The sequence below is a fragment of the Antechinus flavipes genome, chromosome 3, assembly GCF_016432865.1.
Source record: "Antechinus flavipes isolate AdamAnt ecotype Samford, QLD, Australia chromosome 3, AdamAnt_v2, whole genome shotgun sequence".
Taxonomy (NCBI): Eukaryota; Metazoa; Chordata; class Mammalia; order Dasyuromorphia; family Dasyuridae; genus Antechinus; species Antechinus flavipes.
The window spans coordinates 175,026,863-175,047,067 of record NC_067400.1 but is presented as its reverse complement, the minus strand read 5'-3'; the positions used below and the strand labels follow the sequence as shown (position 1 = coordinate 175,047,067).

The window sequence follows — 20,205 nt, the reverse complement described above, 5'->3', positions numbered from 1 at the left end:
AAAAAAAAAGAAAAGAAAAAGAAAAAAATGAATGTTCAAAATTGCCTTTTTACATGTAATTGAAAAAAACCCTAATATTTAAAATATACTTTAAAAAACAACAAAACAAAGAAGGTCCACTCTATTTTGGACAGTTTTTGTTGTAAACTAGCATTTTTTTTTGTAGGAATAGGAACTAGAATTGTGATTTCACTGGTATAAGGAAATCTGATACCAATTAAAATGGGCATTTTCTCTGTATGTATGTACTTACAAGATTAGTGACGTGTCAGAGTCATCTCTAACCAGAATGTGTCAGAGACAGAATTTGTACCCAGATCTAGGATTTGAGACCAGCCTTTTATCTACTATACCAAGATGTTTTTTTTAAAGGCAGCTGAAGAATTGTCAGTTTGCTTGCCAATGGTTCTCCCCCCACTTATACTGAATTAAAAGCCTGTCTCTGTCTTCTTTCTTTGGGAGGGGGAAGGAGGTGAGGATGGAGAGACAGTTAGGGTTAAGTGATTTGCCCAAGATCATACAGCTAGTAAATATTTGAGATTGGATTTGAACTCAGATCTTTCTGCCTCCAAGGCATGCTCCATCCATGTGCCACCTTGCTGCCATCTAGCTGCTCCTTCTTTCCACACCTGCCAAGATTTCTGTTACAGGCAAAATAAGTGAATTCACTAGCAAATATGAGCAATGTTTTTAAAAAATGCCACGGGATAATTTCAATTTTGAAATAGAAGAACTCACCAAACCACTCAACTCAATCAAAATATAGGAGGTTTTGGATAAGAGTGGCCACATTTACAATCCCATACAGTTCTGGATTTGGGTCAAGGTTATCTTTGTCCCGGGGGAGAAAGGCAGGGTAGGGTTCATTTGTGGCCATTGGGAACCCTTTGACTAGGTCATTTCACAAGTGGCTCGGTTCAGCTTTCTTCCTATATAACCATTTGGAAATTCACCCTTGAATTCTCCCTAGAATTTCCACTGGGAAGCTGGCCCGCGACTTGTTTTGCATTTTATAAATGTGATAAAATAAATCCAGCTGGAAAGTGTGCTGGTGACAGAGTTCTGCCCTGAAGGTTATATTGCCTTGTTATGTTTCACCATCCATCTCCAATCTACCCCCATAAGTCATGGCAACTTGGCAAAGGATGCACCACATGGTTGCCGCAATATTTCAATAACCCATTCTTTGGAGCAAATGACCCCCAAATGGTGAATTGTGAGCAAGTAACATTTGGTGCTCATAGTTCTACAGTCAGAAGATCATGGATTTGGGGCTGCATTGTAGCCCCAGCAGGAGCTGAAGTTCAAACCCAGCTCTCCCGATTCCCAACGTACCATCCTGCCTCCCAGTATTTCATGCCTGAGAAGGATTTTTTCATATTAAAAAAGACCATTATTTAGTGTTCTTTATTAGCTTATTTATGTATTTAGAATGTACAATATAATAAGTTATATATACAGAGTCAGACAAAATTATTAGCAATTAAGACTTCACGGACACAAGCATATCCTAGTTTGGTTTTCTCTCCTCTCTCTTTTTTTTTTTTGTCCAAAACTACAATTTCTTCAGTGTTGGGAGTTCTCGGTATGGAAACTCCTTGCACGAATACAGACTGGCAACTTCTATATTATATAGTTTTCCAAGAATTGCCTGGGATTACTGAGAGGTTAAAGGATTTGCCCACAGCGAGGGTGTGTCAGAGGCAGGTTTTAAACCTAGTTCTTACTTCATCCACACTTTATCCACCATGCTGTGCTTCCTCTTCTGAGTATTTTAGCAATAATAAAATGATGGTTGTCTCCCTGGAAATGGACAAGGATAGCCAAAGGTACACTCCTCCTGGTAGATCCATCAAAGCTTCATCAATATACACTTTTTAAAGTGTTTCTACCTTCCCTTGAGTCAATGGCCTGTGGCCACAAGATGGAAGATGACAAGACTCAGGCCGGACTTATGACTGCCTAATATGATCACTGGACTTGGCCAGATATCTGAAGACAGAAATAGCAGTTTTGCCTTCTCTTCCCTATTGAAATTAATTTTTAAAAGAAGCAAACAACAAACTGCTCTTGGAGAAGAGAATGCTCATCACATATGGCATTTACCATCTAATTAAGGAAGAGGCTTTCATCATCATTAGCACGAAGCAGGGGGAAGAAGGTGAAGAGGGTGCAAGATAGGATTTCAAAGAGGAATTAAAAGGATAATTAAGTTTCACCTCAGAGTATGTAGCTCACAGGATATACAAAATACGTTCTGAAAACAGCAGCAAACAGAGACTGTAAATGGTGATATTAAATATTCAGGACCTAATTATGATCCTATCACAGTATGTTCTACTTTTACAACAGTAGAAAATTAGTTGTGAGCTTCAAGCAGACAACTGATTTCCTTCCTCCCCCCCCATGCCCAACCCCCCCACTCCGAAGCAATTGCTCAGTCATGCAACTTGTAATTTAAAAAAATATTACTTTGTAAGCTACGGAATTTGTTTTAATTTAGGAATAGCTCTAGTGAAACCTGTCATTACAGCATCTCAGCAATGAATTGTAAATTAACCCACTGGGGTGATAACTGGGACTGGCTGCCACTCTCTTTGCAATTATAGTTTTGGGAAAACTACCCTGCCAAGAACAATGTCACTTTGCTAACTTTATCTCTAAATGTTATGGCAGACAGTTGCTGTGGAAAACTTCAAATCTAAGACTTTATGGCTTTGGTTCCTATTTTGTATTTCAAATCCATATGGTTTCCATGTGCAGCTTTTTCAATACTGTTGTTTTCCTAAATCTCCATCTTCATTGGACTCTGCTGAGCCTCAACTTTGTTGATGATAGAATCAGAGAATTCCAGAGCTGGAAGTGAGCACACCCCTGTTATGGATGGGGAAACTGAGTCTCAGAGAGGTGACTATAACTAGACTGATGGAGGTTTCTAGGTTCTGATACAGTGCTTGGATTGGCTACCTTCCGATCTTTGCCTTTTCCTGATTGATTCTAAAGAGATGGAATACTGGAGGATGAAGGTCTCCAAATGTGATGTTTCTCCTTAATCAGTAAACCATCGTCTCTCCCTTGTTAAAGAGGGATACCAGAGGCTTGCTGGCCCTTGGATATTTTTCTGTCCCAAGTAAAATTCACTTGGAAAGAGATGGGATGGAGGCACATGAAGAGGCTGTGGTGGGAACTTCCAAGCCATCAACTGGGTATACCCTAGGAAGCAGGAGGCCACCAGCTTCCCCACCAAGGGCCAAACTGGACCAGATTGTAAAAAAAGCCAAAGATCTCCTGCTGCTCAGGAGTGGGATCAGGCCTATAAGTAACCCCTGCATTTGTAGCCAGGGCAAGGTGAGGAGACCCAGTCTCTTAAAAAAAATAAATAAAACCTTGCTTAGACTCTTAACTAGCTGTGTAACCTTGTAATTACTTACCAGGGGTCCTCAAACTTTTTAAATAGGGGGCCAATTCACTGTCCCTCAGACTGTTGGAGGGCAGGACTATAGTACAATCAAGAACTTTGTTTTGTGGGCCTTTAAATAAAGAAACTTCATAGCCCTGGGTGAGGGGGATAAATGTCCTCAGCTGCTGCATCTGGCCCACGGCCGTAGTTTGAGGACCCCTGAGTCTTAACCTCTCTGGCCCTCAGTTTTCATATCTATGACTGAGGGGACATAAACTAGGTCACATTTGATGTCTCTTAATTTGGGCTAAGGAAAATACTGGGTGATTAATCTGCAATGAGAGGTTCTGATAAGTCAACAGATCTGTGATACAGGGGAGCAATGAAACTAGTGACCACTTACATCCGCTGAGACTGGCTTTGTGTATCTGTTTTACACTGTAAGTCACAGAGAGAACTGTTAAATTATTGATGGGAGAGAGACACAAACTTGAGTGTAATGAAATTGTTTCCCTGCAAAGCCAGATAGAATAACTAACAGACCTTTCTGAACTGACACTAGGAAATGGAAAGATGAGAGGTATGTTCATGATGACCCTCTGGCAAAACTTCCCATAAATAGCCCCTCTGCTGTGCAGCCTTCCTTGGTTACCCCCCTCAGAAGTGCTCTTTCTCCTCTAGCTCCAGCAGCACAAAGCCACGGTGTGCCGCTAGTACATGTATTCCACCCCTCTGATGAGACCGTAAGCTCCGTGAGAGCCACGACTGTTTTATACACCTTCGCATCTTCCCCTAGTGCCCAGCACAGTGCTATACAAAACAGAGTAGGTGCTAAATGAAAATGGTCCATTCATCTTCATGAGGTACGGTGTTTGGCTTGGTTTTCTTCAGCCGGCATCTTTGCCTTTGGCTCCTCAGGTGTGACCCGGTGACCTGGGAGAAAAGCCTTAGTTTTTAGGAAGCCTGGGAGCAGGCCCGTTGCTGGCTCCGGGTTTCCCGGCTCAATCACATCCCAGGAGAAAGGGAGGCAGGTCCCACGGAGGCTCATCAGGTGGTGACGGGCGGCTGCGGGGCGGGCGGCATGACCTGGGCCCACTCCAAGATGTCGGCGCACAGAGACTCCACGGCATCCAGCCGCTCGATCTGCACGAGTTTTGTGAGCAGCTCTGGGATGCTGTAGCCGGCCGTGCTGATCCGGTCAAAGAGCTGCATGCCGTCCGTCATCCCCCCTATCTCGTCCCTCTTCAATCCAAAGCTCTCGGCCAGGTGGCGCCAGGTTTTCACGATGGCCTTCTCCGTGTTATAGGTGGAGCTGAGCATCCTGCTTGTCTTCTCCAGGCAGTCAAAGGGTAATTCTGTGGGGCTCAGACCTGAAAGAGCGGAGAGTCCGGGTCAGAAATCACACATGTTTGGCAACAGGAGCACAAAGCAATGACTCTTCAATTCAGGAAATCATTTTATTATATTTTTTATTTTTATTTTAATAGTATTTTATATTTTTGTGTGTTCCCAATTTTTCTCCCTTCCTCCTGCCTAAGACAACAAATGATCCCATACAGGTTAAACATGTGAAATTCTTCTAAACATATTTCCATATTCATTATATTGCACAAGAAAAATCAGATCAATAGGGGAAAAAAACCAAAGAAAGAAAAAAAAGCAAACATAGCAACAAAAGATGAAAGTACTATGCTTGGATCCGCATTCATTGACACAATAATGACTAACAATGATAATGGTGCAATAACATTAACTAATAATCTCCCAGACTGGGATCTGGGAAATGAGAAATGTAATTTCCAAAGCCAGCAGCTGTTTTGGGGGAAGGGAAGCCTTGTTCTGTCCTGTCACCATATTTGGAGTTGGGTGTGGAATCAAGGAAATGCTGCTAAGAGGCTCAGTGTTAGGCCTGAGGTCAGGAAGACTTATCTTCCCGAGTTGAAATTTGGCTTCAGACATTTACTAGCTAGACGCTAAACTCGTGGGCTTCAGTTCCTCATCTGTAAATGAGTTGGAGAAGAAAATGGCTAACCACTCCATGATCTTTGCCCAGAAAACCCCAGATGGGATCATGAAGACTCAGAAAGAGCTGAATCAACTGAACTACAACTTATGGAATAAAGGGATCTGGGTTCAAATAGCTCTATCTGCTATTTATTGTAATTAAATAAGATTATATGGGCAAGTTTTTGTAAGCTGTAATGTACTCTTTGTCAGCTATTACCATCATCTTTACTATCAGTACCAATTAGTTAGCTACACCCTTCTGTGTCATTTCAAGTAGTCAAAAAGGTTGGTTTCCTTTAGTTATTGCTTTAGGTGCCACTGGCAGTTAGCCTGGCCATTTAGTTGGACCCAGAATGATCCAATTTTGAAATTATTGTGTGGAAAAAAAAATTGAAAAGTGTATTTATAATGACCAAGACTTGCCCCAGAAAAGACTTGAGAAGATATACTTCTCTCCTTTCTTTGCAGAGGGAGAAATTCTAGGTATATAATATTGCATATACTGTCATATGTAGTCTGTGTGTTCATTTGTTTTGTTGAGCTGTTTCTCACTCCCCCCTGCCTTTTTTTAATCTGTGTTCAAAAGGCACTGTGGTATATTGGGAAGAGCTTTGGACTTGTGTCTGAATCCTGACTCAGATGCTTACTGGCTATGTGATTTGGGTCTTAGTTTTCTCACCTGTAAAATGAGGGCTTACTTGTCCCTTCCATCTCTGAATGTATATTCCTATCCAAAATGACTCATGGGATATGAGGAGAGGGCAGGGAAATGAAAATGATAGAAAAAGAAAAGATAGAAAAAATACAATTAAAACAATAAGAAAGTTCAAAAAAAGAATTTGGTGTGTGGATTTCCATTGAAACTTTCCTAGAAAGCCTATTGGCAGCATCCCTCATACGTCTGAATCCAGGAACCCCTTCACTTGTAGTGAGTAATAACTGTTACTTTCCATTAAGCCAAAGGTTCCATCTATTGGTACTTTAGTCACATGGAAAAATAAAATTCTAAGCTCAATTTTAGATAGGAGGGAAAGAAGTCAGAAAAGGACAGCCTGGAGACAGAAAAGGACAACCAATTTTAGTGGTGCATTTGCTCAAAATAATTAAGCCTATTCTCAAGCTTTGGGGTATGCTTTGGTATAAGGTAAAAACTCTGCAGACAGGCAGCCAAGAGCAGCTGTGTCTAGCTGTATGGATCACAGGTGTTTCATTGAGCAACTTCCAGGTCAGCCAGCAGTAGCAGTCAACCTTCCAGTGGCCTGATCTGGAACAATTTGTTTCCAGGGATTTGATGGCAGCACAATTTCTGTCACAAAAGCTTTAGTTCTCTTTCTAGCCTGTGCACTTGTTTTTTCCCTTTGGCCAAGTACTCAGGCTTAACCAGACTCTCTATGCAAGATAAATCCTCATTATCTCATGGGTGAATAAGCTGTCAGTGAAGTGGTATTTGGGGATGGGTGGAAGAGATAGAGGGACCAGCTAGCTGGAGGTAAATAGAGGAAAGGATGGATCTTGAGCCCTGTCCCTGATTCACAGCATTGAAAAGGAAGCTGCCTACAACTTTTTCTCTCTGCAAAAGGGATGTATCTCCACTTCTTGTTTGTTAAGTGCTAGCTCCCTAGATGAAAGAAGTGAGGGAAGGTAGAAGGACAAATAGTTATGCAAACTGGGAAGAGGCTATAAAAGAAACAAAGCTGTCCTTAGAGGGTCCTTTGTAAAACAGACCCAGAAACATTGCTTTTACACAACTTGCTTAAAAAAAAAACCCAAAAAATCCCTCTATAGTTCTGGAGTTTGAGGATAAGACTTGAATACAAAAATCTCTGGTGCTTCCAATGAGTGAATCTCCTAGACATACCTATCTCCCTTATGGTTGTAGAAGGAAGTATCATTTCTAGCATCCTGAGGACTCCTACTTGTTTTTCCTTTAGAAATGTAAAAAAAAAAATACTAGAAATAAGACATTGCTACTATTATTCCTTTCCTTAAGGAGACTTAAAGTTTTATATTTTTTTTCAATCCTTGGAGAAAAAATTCTAGAGTGATCGTGACCTCTGAAAATGGTCACATTTATACCATAATAAGGTATGGAATAAAAGATTTGGGACTACAACAAGATTCTGGAGCCATCTAGTCCAATCCTCTCATTTTAAAATATGAGGGAAGTTAAATAATAAGTATTAGAGATCACACAGGAAGTCAGAGGCAAGGACAGGATTCACATCTAAGACTTTTGACCTCAAGATTAGAAGTCATCCCTGGAGCCAGGTGGTTTGTTCAGTGGATAGAGCACCAGCCCTGAAGTCAGGAGGACCTGAGTTCAAATCTGGTCTCAGACACTTAACACTTCCTAGCTGTGGGACCCTGGGCAAGTCCCTTAACTACAGTTGCCTCAGGGGAAAAAAAAAAGACTAGCAGCCATCCAGACAAGTAGCATGTATTAAGTGCTTCCTATGTGACAGGCAGTATGCTAAGTGCTAGAAGTACAGTGAAAGGGGGAAAAATGGGACTGAGAGCTCATTGTTTTCTAATTGGTGGTCCTTGGATGAACAGAACAAAGTGAAGGCTGAATTAGTTCTCTATATTTTTTTAGTCTTGTTTAATTTTGAATTAGGTCTCTATATTTTTCTGGTCTTGTTTAATCTTGTTTAAATTCAAGGCAAGTTTTTTTGGTGTTTATTTGTTCATTTGTCATATGGGGAGAAGGGGATCTGTACCACTTGGATGACTGTCATTTAACTTGGAAACTTTGAGAATGCTTTCATTAATTTACAGTTGGATGAAGGTTTTTATTGTTGTTGTTTTTAATAAGATAATTGAGGTTAAATGACTTGCTGATTGAATAGCTGGTGAATGTTTAAATGTCGTATCTGAGGTTGGATTTGAACTCTGGTCATCCTGACTTCAGAGACAGTGCTCTATCCACAGCACTATCTAGCTGCCCCTGGATGGAGGGTTTTTTTTTTTAAATTAATTTTTGGCCATTTAATAAGTCTAGATTTGCACTGTGAGCTAAGGTAAAAATAAAAGATCAGATGGCTGTGAAAAGCCACACACCCCCATGTGTATAGGATAGACACATAATAATAATAATAATAATAATAATAATAACCAACACTTATATAGTACTTACTATACTTAGTATATGTCTGTGCCTCATTTGATCCTTAACAACCCTAGGAAGTAGCTGCTACTATTATCCTCAATTTGCAGATAAGGAACTGAGGCAAACTAAGGCTAAGTGACTTATCCAGGCTCACGCAGTTAGGATGAAACGGGATTTAAACTCAGATCCTCCTGACTCCAAGCTTGGTGGTGTTGCCCAAGGGAAATGGAAAAACCTGGATTTAGAAGGCAGAGCTACCCCTTCAACTAAGACCAGGGTCCAGACGAACAGGGTGGACAATCCTGCCGAACTGCTGTTGCTAAGAAAAATTGATCCGTTTGATGGTATGATATTTTTGGAGGATTTCTAAGGAGTAAGGAGTGTGGTTTATTATTTATATATTTATATACCTTTTCTAATCTGGCTTCCTCCTCATTGTGAGTTCCTAACCTGCAGCTGCCCATCTGCCCATTAGAGAATAAAATCAAATTTGGTCATTAATGTAGGATGCAGGCAGTAGAGACCAGCTTCCTTTACCCATCTATTTTATTTTACAAGTTTCTAGAGATCAGGGACCATGTTGTGATTTCATATATGGATTACTCCCTTTACTAATGAGGATCAATATCTTCTCAGAAACTTTTAGTCTTAGAAACTACCTAAAGCACAGAGAGGTTGAATGATTGCCCAGAGTCACACAGCAAGTATATGCCAGAGGTGAGACTTGAACCAAGATCTTCCTGGTTCAGAAACAGCCTCTCCTGTTACACATGTATTAGATAAAATGGCAGTTAACATATATTTTTGATCACAGTGGTAGTGCCAACTTGCATTTAGTTACAAGAGCACTGCATCCCAAACAAAGCTCCTTTGCATTTATACATGGGCATTTACTACCCATATATAAGTTAATAAATGGTAACTGAATTGACTCTCCCTACCTGTGCTGATCATGGGATCGTAGATTTAGGATTTAGACACAGAATGGTCACATTCAGATTCTTGCCTCCCCTTACTCCTGAGGTTGGTTGGGCTAGCTGATGTGATACTTTAGTGTGGGCTATTTTGCTTAGCTTGCTTCCAAAGAACACTAGATTTTTTTTTTTCTGAAGCAATTGGGGTTAAGTGACTTGCCCAGGGTCACACAGCCAGGAAGTGTTAAGTGTCTGAATTTGAACTCAGGTCCTCCTGACTTCAGGGCTGGTGCTCTAACCTTTGTACCACCTAGCTGCCCTGAACACTGGAAATCTTGAGCCAAACTCCCTCATTGTTGATATGAAGATAAAAGAACTTAGGATACATCCAGATTTCTGATCCCAAAGTTAAGACTGACTTGACTTGTGTCATTATGGAGCTCTTGAGGAACAAGATCCTTTTATCCAAGCAGACTGACAATTGCTCTGCAACTTAAAATCTAGAGCATTTCCTGAAGCCCCTGAGAAATTTGTCAGACGTAGGATTTGAACTCTATCTTCCTGACCCTGGGGTGTCTTTTTCTTCCTGCCATATTGGCTCACAATTAGTTGGAATATGTATATCACATGAGTGAGAAGTGACATTTAATGTGGTTTTATTTTTACAAGCATTTTTAAGCGCCTGCTGTTTGCCAACTACTACTCTGACAGGGCCTAGGGAGACAGAAAAAAACAAACAAAAAAAAACCCTCTGTGCTTACCTTCTGCCACCCCACACACATTAGCGTACACATCAAGGATCTTCTTTCTTCGACTCTGAATCTTCAAGCAAAAATGGAAACAGAAAAAACATGATTTAATGTCATGGAGAGTCAGTAGCCTAAACAGTACTTGCTGGGGACCTCTCCCAGAAGCCCCCGAAGCTTTTCCAAAGTGGAGTGAATATGAGAAAATTATGGGCAGTGAATTTGAGAGTCACGGAAAGCTGAATTAGGCCTTTATCAAAAGTCTAGTCCGCCAACCACTTAAAAACTTTATATCCTGCAAAATGGCCCATTGATGGCCCTATCACTGAAGGCAATTCAACACAGAGGAATTAGTTTTCAGAGAGCTCAACATCCATGGCTTCATGGAGGAGCGTTTTGGCACCAGAAGGCATTGCTGAAAGTAAGTTTCTTGCCCATAAATCCCCATCAATCGGGCAAATCTCCATTATAGATGCAGAGCATCGTTTTAGTGTAGCCATAAAATGTGGATATTTGTAAAAGAATGGGGTGTGCGTGTCGCAGACTCACCCCGGTTGATTTGTTGTTTGTGGAAGATTTATCCCTTGTCAAATGGACTAATGATAACAAGCACAGCTCTGGAGACCCTTGCTTGTCAACGGCGGCTTCTTCATCACTGTCCATGCTGCGGCTTAGGAGCTGTTCGTTCTCAGAGGAGGCATCGTTCTCGCTGGGGAAAGACCAAGGGAATGTTAATGATGTCTTGCAAAGTGGGCCCTAACATTCAGCTCCTACCTGCTTATTGCCCCCGGATTCTGGTCGGGATGCAAATTAAAGTATGTTTGCAAGTGGACTAAGAGAGTTCATTCTTTTCTCTAACAGGTATATACTGGTTAGAATTTGTGTATCATGTAAATGAGGATTGATATTCCATTTAATTTAATTTAACAAGCCTTTATTAAGTGACTTTTATGTAGCAGGTGCACTTCAAGGAACTGGGGATACAAACCTCACTTTCTAGAGATAAGCAATAACATGTAAATAGATAAATATAATAATAATTATAGCTAAACATTTGTATAGCATAGTGCCAGGCACTATGCTAAGCGCTTTACAATTATGATCTCATTGATACTCAATCCCAAAATGTCATTGTTATTATTTCCATTTTACAGATGAAGAAACTGAGGTAAAGAGAGATTAAGTGACTTGCCCAGTCACATAGTGGCTGAGGCTGAATTTGAACCTGAGTCCAGCACTCTGTCCACTATGTCAGAAGGCAATTTATTAAGGAGGAAGAAAGCACTAATGTGACTTTTTTAAGGTCACACTAATAGTAAATACCATAGTCCAGATTTGAACATCTCACTGAAATCTGATCATCTTTCCACTGTGCCAAAAATCTTTCGAGGCAAGAATGAGGTGTCAGATCTTATAAAATGATTCTTAATAGGAATAAAGATGAAGTCTTATATTTGGGTTAAAAATAACCAACTGTACATGAAGGCAACGAAAAGATGCAAAAGCTCTGAACTAGACAGCAGTCAATGTGATAAAAGACAGATTTTTGTTATAGTTTTAATGAACTCACAAAGTCGATAAGAATAAACAAGATAACACAGAGTGACCAAAAAGTCAATGCAATCTCTGTCTGCACTAAGAGAGATAGAGCAAGAGAGTGGGAATCACACTGTATTCTTTCTGGAACAGACAAAATTTGTATTTTATGTCAGTCAATAAGCACTTATTAAGCAGAGTATGCCAGATAATGGCAGTACAGTATTGTCCTAAGGATACAATGAAAGGGGGGGAAAAGCCTCTGTACTTGTCTAACAAAATGTGTATATTAATGTAAACAATTAAATAGAACCAAAATATATTAGAATAGATGGTAAACTTAAAGAGGAAGGCATTAGGCACATTTGATGGACCAGGAAACCTCTCTTGCAGGTAAACTTTGAACTGAGTCTTCAAGGAAGCCAAGGAAGCTAAGAGGCAGAGAAAATAAGATCCTGGTCAATGTTTAACAACCAGCTCCCCAGAGGGAAAAAATTTAGGTACAACACACTCTCAAATTCGTTCTGCACTATTTGCATGTTGTCCATCACTTTCTGAAGTCTAGACAATCAATAAAGCAATAAATCAAGCTCTGGTTTGTAGTATTTGCTGATCTCTGAGGAATAAGCTTAACAACTGAGTTTCACAAGCTGGGAAGAGATGGCTCCAGCACGCCCCTGGGCAGAGGAGAAGGGGAAGAGAATTCCAGCTCTTCCCCTCGACAAAGTGCAAAGATGCTAAGAAGAGAACCAAAAAGTCATACTCTAGGAAATGCATGTAAAAGCTGAATGGGCAGAATGGGAAGAGGTTATAAAGAACCATAAATACCAAACAGAGGACTTTATATTTGACACTCACTGAACAAAGCAGGTTGAGGGTGGGGGAAGGAAATGGTCAGACTTAATGATTTAGAAAAATGATCTAAGCAGCTTAGATTTTCTAATTCTATTTTTTTAAAATAACTTTTTATTGATAGAACCCATGCCAGGGTAATTTTTTACAGCATTATCCCTTGCACTCACTTCTGTTCCGATTTTTCCCCTCCCTCCCTCCATCCCCTCCCCCAGATAGCAAGCAGTCCTTTACATGTTAAATAGGTTACAGTATATCCTAGATACAATATATGTTTGCAGAACTGAACAGTTCTCTTGTTGCACAGGAAGAATTGGATTCAGAAGGTATAAATAACCCAGGAAGAAAAACAAAAATGCAAGCAGTTTATATTCATTTCCCAATGTTCTTTCTTTGGATGTAGCTGCTTCTGTCCATCCTTGATCAATTGAAACGGAGTTAGTAGATGTTATTTTTTAAAGAAGGACACTAACAAACTAGAACCTGTCCAGAAAAAGACATCTCACATAGTGAGAGAACTAGAAATGTCAATTGGAGGAACTTGGGAGGTTTAATTAAGAAAACAGAAAATTCAGGGCAGACATGGTAGCTTTCTCTAAGTATTTGAGGAATATAGGAAGAGGAGTTAAACTTTTTCTATTAACCTCAGGAAGAAGAATTAAAATAAACATACAAAAAAATGGGTAGAATTTACTGAAAGGAAGATTGAGTCTATTGTTAGATGAGAGATGTCCATTTTTTGATAACTATCACTTCCACTTATCCAGCTCAAGTAATTCTTGCTGCAGGGAAGGGAGGGATAGACCTTATCTCCCATGAGGAAAGATTTGTCTTCTACACCTAGGAGTCTCCCTGCCAGGTTCCAAAGGAGCTACCTGGGTAGAATTTCTAAGCCCTAAGCACGTGTGCACTGGGGCTTTAAGCTAGCAAGAGTCAATGTTCAGAAAAGGCTTTTCCACAGCTCATTAAAATCATTCAAAATATATGAAAACAATATTCTTTCATAAGGATTCTGTTCTTCTTTTGTGGTTTGGCTGAAGTCTTAAGAAAAGGATTATATTTGTGGGTAACTGGGTTATAGCAATAAAGCCCACACTCAAGAACAACCCTGGAGGCACAGCGATAAAAACAAAATAAAAGGAATGGATGATGTGCCCACTTTCTAATTTGATCTCAAACTCTCGTGGGGAGTCGGCTCAGATGCTCATCCATTGTCTGCCCTTGACAGAAGGCAATGGTGAAAGAAGTTAACAGGCAAGTCCGCTCTCGTGTCCTTTACTCAGATCCAATTACCTACGGACTTCAGAGCAGGCAGTAAAGGATGAAACCAGGGCTTTGGTGTAGCTTTTACAATCCTATTTCCAAGTTTCTACTTTTCCTAGAACATATGCTTTTAAAGGTTCTCTGCACACACATTCATGTCCCACTAAACTCCTTAATGGCCAGATTTATTTATTTAGTTATTTTTCCCTCTCTTTTTCTCTTCCCTTCATCCTTTTCTCTTCCCATCCCTTTTCTGTCTCTCCCCTCCCCTGCCCTTCCTCCTTTCTTCTCTCTCCTTTCCCCTCCTTTCCCTTTCTCTCTCTCCTCCTCTCCTCTTGTCTTCCCTCCCTTTCTCTCCCCTCCTTTTCTCTCTCCTCCCTTCTCCTCCCTTTTTCTATCCCCTTTCCTCCCTCTCCCTCTCCTCTTCGCTAAGTTATCACTTTGTTTTCTAACTCTATAATGAACTCTAGGCCTGCAATCTTGTGCATTATAGCTATTCATGCTGATGTTTTATTCCCCCATTAGACTATAAGATCTTTCAGGGCCGGGGCCATCTGTAAATTTTGTGTCTCCCCTGACACCACCGTACAGTGCTCTGCACACAGTAGTTGCCTAATAAATCTTTGTTATATATCAATTCGGATTATGTCATACTACTTCAGAGCCTACAGCACTGTCAGGATTTCTTTCCCCAAAGGGTAGAGAATTTGATTTATTATATCAGATAAAAATGTGTTCAATCAATTCATTCATAATCAGAATATTGAGCCAACCTTGTGGCTTTCCCCATTACAGACAACAAATGCATCTTCTCTTAAACTCTTCTCATTTCCACATAGAAATTGCATACCTGAGATTAGAAGATGTAGTAGATTGACTAGGGAAATGGATCTCTGTCTTCCCTAATTCTGAGCCCTATGCATTTATTATGCATATTATTATTCATTAGCATAACTTAAGCTTTTATGTAGGCGTGGGGTAATTTGGCTACCCAAAACAAACAAGCAGAAAACAGGAGATTTCCCCTGCCCTAAACCAGCCTGGAATAAACAGCTAGCAGGAACAAAAAGGCCAGAATCTAAGGAAGTCTAGAATTTGATGACAATCCACAGAAATCCCACCAGCAGCACCTTTGGCCCTGCTCACTGTGTGTCCTTCCTCAGTCCAGGCCCAGTCTTCTGCAAACCACCCTCCTCATCCGAGCCCCTCAGCAGAAGGCTGGAGAAGTGAGCCGGATAGACCCCTTGGTGTGGTTAGCGTGGGAGCTCTCTAAGTGGCTGGCTTCCTCCCCTGCCAGAAGCCAACTGTAAGCCCCGACACTTAGCATCACTTGTAGCATCCCTACCTCCCAGGCTGACCTTACCTCTTGGCAGCCTTTGCTGGCGTTGCCGTCAGCTTCTCAAACTCATCCTTCTCAGCAAAAATCACGACGTTCTCTGCAGGTGAATAAGAGGATTTATGGAGGGATGAGTTGAAAGTGACGCTGGAGCTCTGGGAGAGTAAGCTACTTCTTTGACAGTGTGTGTGCGCCAGGTAAATCCCCCTGAATGATGCTATTCTTTTAATTATACCCCAGGATTAAATAAAATTTGGGTGCTCCAGATACCACTTCCCCTAGTCTCTCTTCTAAATGGTACGAGAGCTTAAGCAATTAGGAGTAAAGGCTGTTCAAAGGGGGCTGATAAAAGGGAAATGTAATCTCTACTGGTCTCCAGGAGAAAGCTAAAAAGTGTAGTAAAATGGCTGTTCAGACCTTGCACTTCTTTTTTCTCTTCTTGCTTGCTGACTTGAGCTTCCACAGTTTTCACAGAGTGGCTGGTGCAGCAGGCTGGAACATGAATGAGAAGTTCATGAATCCTTCTGGCCTGCACTCAGTGGACAGATGTAGTTATTCATGAAGATGTCATGAGCTGGAGATGGGGAACGTACCTGGGGCAGAAGGCTTTGTCTTCATGATGTAAAACATGATGATGAGGACGATGGCAATAGCCATGATGAAGATGGTGGACATGGCGATGATCAAGGCAGTGGCCAGATGCCCTTGTCCTGAAAGATCTGCTGAAGTCAGAAAAATAAAGGAGGAAGTAAATATCATTGGATGGCTATAAAGAAATCTTTGCTGAAAACGGAACTGTTGATTTAGTGAACCTGGAAAGCCAGGACTAAAATTGCATTGATTTCTATTTTTATTCATAAGAACTTAAGAAATCGATGTGCTCCTGAGACCAGCTTTGACCATGACATCATGTGTTGCTATTGGATTATTCTTCCCCAGTTGAATACAGCTTTTATAGGCTTTAACAGGAGACTCATGATTCATGCCCAGTCCTAGTTCCTTGGCCCCTTTTCTTGGCTTGATTGCTTTGGGGACCTGGAATTGAGATGAGGTGGGGAGGACAGGAAAGTAGACACATGAAGCAGTAAACTAGCCAAAATGCAACCCAGGTTTCTGGGCTTCTAACAAGATGCTGTGCTCGAGTTCCTCTAAGACTCTGAGAATGTTCCCTCGGTTCTGCAAAGTAGGCTAGAAATACAATCTTCACCACCATGAGAATTCAGAGTTCCTGGGCAGGAGAGGGTGAAAAGACCATCATGGGAAACCTAATATCAGTGTTTCTCAATTGGTCTAGCTGCCTTTGCTTATAGTCTTGCATATGCTATGGCTCATTAGTCTACACAATGAGATCAGTGTGGCAATAGTCGTCTCACAGAATGACTTATACTTTGGTTTTACCATATTTCTATGGCAACTGTACCTCCATAGGGTGTTCCCCTTCTCCCACCACCTCCTTAGGAAGTTATAGGACCAATGTATTGATGAGTCCCTTCCTTTGTTGGGGATACACATTTATTACAGAAACTAATTTTATAGCTTTCTAAAGCTTAATAGAATTCTATTCTGAAATATTAATATTAATTAATATTAAATATTATTACAGAAGCTCGTTTTAATTTTGTGAAGGAAATCTTGGCAGAAGTCATCAAAAGCCAGGATGTTACTTATTCCTCCCACCAAGAGGCAAGTTCACCCAAGTGGACATACTGAAAACACATGTGGTTCAAGTTGATGGAAGAGCTCCAACCTTATGTCCAGAACTGGGTACCCCCTCTGGCAACCAAAGCTTATACTTTTGCCTTTGGATTAATGCACCATAGGGAGCAGTTCTGTCGATGAGAATACTTGCATGTGGGGTAATTGGTCTCAGTATGTGAGTTTAAGAGCATGTGTAACAGTTTTGGTTGCCAGGTATGGATGATATAATCTTTTTAATATTCTCAGCATTGTACATTACCTCCCCTGAGTCCTGATGAAAATGAGATTCATATATCTCCACAAGGTTTCCTGGCTTAATACTCTACAAAAGTCCATGGTGGGTCAGATTTTAAAGGCTGAGAAGGGGGTTGTCTAGTGAAAGACACTAAACTACTTAGATATTATGTTTTTAAAATGTTGAAATAATGGAATGTAGTAAGACTGAGTTCAGCAGCAAAGCAGGACATAGCACCAGGGTCTTGCTTGAGAGAAATATTAGGCTTTAAGGTACATGAGGATTTGTTCCTTCTCAACTATTTCAAACCCAAGGATTAGGGGTAGTAGCAGCTGTGTTTATTTGATTGAATATTCAAGGACTAAGGTGAAGCAATTCACATGAAAGCATGCTGTAGAGTTAAGATAGTGGCAGAGACACAGAAATTTCCCTCTATCCTTCCACACTCAATTAGAAGGACAGAACGAGAAGTTTATGAAGACTTGAATTCAAATTTCACTTCTGGGAGTTATTATCTGGGTACTCACAATCAAATCCCAGCCTCCTCATCTGTAGAATAGGGAGCAGAATATTTAAAATACTTACCATAAGATAAAGTACGTTAAGTATGCATTTTGCAAACATGAAAGCCTCACAAAGAGAGCAAGTGTGCTCATTAACTCAAGACCTTTCTATCAGTCACATCACCTTTGTGCTGCAATCCCACATTTCAAAGAGGAAGAGGAAGATGGAGAAGGGATAGTTTCCTGTTAATCAATATCTTTAGGAAACTGTTAAGACCCTGAAAAAAAATTGCACTTTAAAATACAGGCTAATGGCCACAGGACACACACAGAGTGATCAATTCTATGTATGCTGGGATAATTATTAACTTCCAGCAACCCAGCGCAGCTTAGTGGATTAACTCATGTGAGAAAAGTGATTTGAGGTGGGGAAAACTCTTCAGGAGCATTACTAATAATTATTTCCTCTCTTCCTCTTAACTTTCATCCAGCCTACCCCAGATTTCTGAGGATGTTAAATCCAGAAGATCAATACCTGAGCACTTTCCTTACCTTTATGGGCATGCTGGAAAGGAGAACTGGTGCTAGTGCCAGAGGTACCTGGGAGACTGGCGGAAACTCCAGAGGTGGCTCCCACACCTGCCAGGGAAACAAAGGTGCCATAAGTTCTTCTGAAGTTCCTTGGGAATGATCCCACCTTTGAGTGATTAGTAAAGGAGATACTCCAGTGTGGGGGTGCAGGGGAGCCTCAGTTTTTTGAAGTGTCATCTGCTTCTGAGGAAATTTCACAATTCTGGATGCTTTTTTTCCCCCAAACTAACCAATCAACCAACCAAACAAACAAAAAACCAAAAAATTAATTGCCCCCTTAAACCAAACCCCAACTTTCCCAAACGACAGAAAGGGACTTTTCTTGTAAATGGGAATAAAGCGTTGTAAAATCTATAAACAATTGTAAAACCATGGAGCTAACAGGAAATATTGGCCTGATTCCCATGTAGTGACAAGTGACTAATTCTTTTGGTTGCTTAGAGCTAAAATGTATTTTGCAGTTGTACAGAAAAATGATTTATGGAACACCCTTGTAATGGAGGTGAAGGGGGTTGTGGTGAGGAGGGAATGGAAACTGATACTGCAGTAAGATGGGAATTTTGTTCTTTGAAAAAATTAATAAGTACAGATCTACCAAGTAGAGGCAAGGACTGGACAAGCAATGTGGTTTGTTGGGGATTTTTTTTTGTTTGTTCTTTGGATGTTATGATCAATAAAAATACTTCTGTCTATAAATTTCTTTCTTCTTTCCCCTTTTGTCTTCCTAGATATACTTTAATTCAGTTAGTGTGATTAGGCCATGGAAAAGCAGGTTACAGACCAACGGTAAAATCACCACAATCTCTGACAAATCACTTTATCACAGAATTTGACATTTGGAAGGGAATTCAGGAGCCATCTAGTCCAACCTGTGCAGGAACAGAATCTCTACCACAATATTCTCAACAAGAGTTCCAGTGAGGAAAGCCCACTGTCTCTCATGACATGACATTTCCCTTTTAAATAATTCCTAATTATTGGGAAATTGACTTCTTTGTAACTTCCACCCATTGCTCTTGGGGGAGGGGGGAAAAAGGGTCCTCTGGGACCAAACAGATCAAGTATGACTCCCTCTTCCGCATGATGGCCTGCCAGATAATTTTCCTTCCTTCTTCCTTCCTTCCTTCCTTCCTTCTTTCCTTTCTTCCTTCCTTCCTTCCTTCCTTCCTTCCTTCTTCCTTCCTTCCTTCCTTCTTCCTTCCTTCCTTCCTTCCTTCCTTCCTTCTTCCTTCCTTCTTCCTTCCTTCCTCCTTCCTTCCTTCCTTCTTCCTTCCTTCCTTCCTTCCTTCCTTCCTTCCTTCCTTCCTTTCTTCCTTCCTTCCTTCTTCCTTCCTTCTATCTCTCTAGCCTAGTTTAGGAAAGATACTAAGATAGTGACTTTAGGTCACCCATCTTCCAGTGCCAGTCACATTATAGACACTTAAGGAAAGTTTTCTGATTGACTGTCTCTTGAAATGAACATTTCTCAAAGAAAAAAATTCTGGAATAGGGGAGTTTCTTTAAATATTCAGTATTTAAATATCTTAGTGAAAACATAGAAATTGTCCCCTTTCCCCTTCTAAATTACCCTGAAAGCATCATTTTATTTAATTTTTTTAAAAGCATCATTTTAAAAGCAGCAAAGGAATCTTCATGGGGGCTATTGAAGGAAATACAATAACTTTCAGAGTTATCTTGGACACAGGTTTTTCCATCTTTTTATGTTGTGGACCATTGTGGAAGATAAAGTTTATGTATCCCTTCTCAGAAAAAATGTTTTTTAAGATAGGGCTCAGTTCACCAGCACACATATTAGAATTGGAACAACACAGAGGAGATTAACATAGCCCCTATGGAAGGACATGCAAATGCATAAAGCATTCTGCATTTTTCAAAAAAATTTGCTAAATAATTGAAGGAATTGCTAAATTTCATTAGAGGGTAATGAAAACAAATATTTTTTCCCATCCAAATTCACAACCCCCCCCCGAAATCCATTCTTGGAACCCTAAGCGATTCAAGGGGCAAGTTAAGAACCC

General features: G+C 40.5%; 1 protein-coding gene and 1 non-coding gene across 2 annotated transcripts in view; one reads left to right on the top strand and one right to left on the bottom strand.

Annotated features, from left to right (window-relative positions):
- Window positions 1–1,388: 1,388 nt before the first annotated feature.
- Window positions 1,389–20,205, bottom strand: part of EDAR (ectodysplasin A receptor) — a 118,269-nt gene continuing 99,452 nt past the window's right edge. The window contains exons 6-12 of the mRNA XM_051984274.1: window positions 18,149–18,235; window positions 15,754–15,882; window positions 15,578–15,652; window positions 15,188–15,260; window positions 10,723–10,882; window positions 10,189–10,249; window positions 1,389–4,770 (exon numbers count right to left, since the gene is read on the bottom strand). Of these exons, the coding sequence (XP_051840234.1) occupies window positions 4,448–4,770; window positions 10,189–10,249; window positions 10,723–10,882; window positions 15,188–15,260; window positions 15,578–15,652; window positions 15,754–15,882; window positions 18,149–18,235 (908 nt within the window). The 3' untranslated portion in view covers window positions 1,389–4,447. The remainder of the gene's footprint in view (window positions 4,771–10,188; window positions 10,250–10,722; window positions 10,883–15,187; window positions 15,261–15,577; window positions 15,653–15,753; window positions 15,883–18,148; window positions 18,236–20,205) is intronic.
- On the top strand, window positions 19,955–20,058 carry LOC127558463 (U6 spliceosomal RNA). The gene has a single exon (XR_007952850.1). It is a non-coding gene; the product is annotated as a U6 spliceosomal RNA (small nuclear RNA).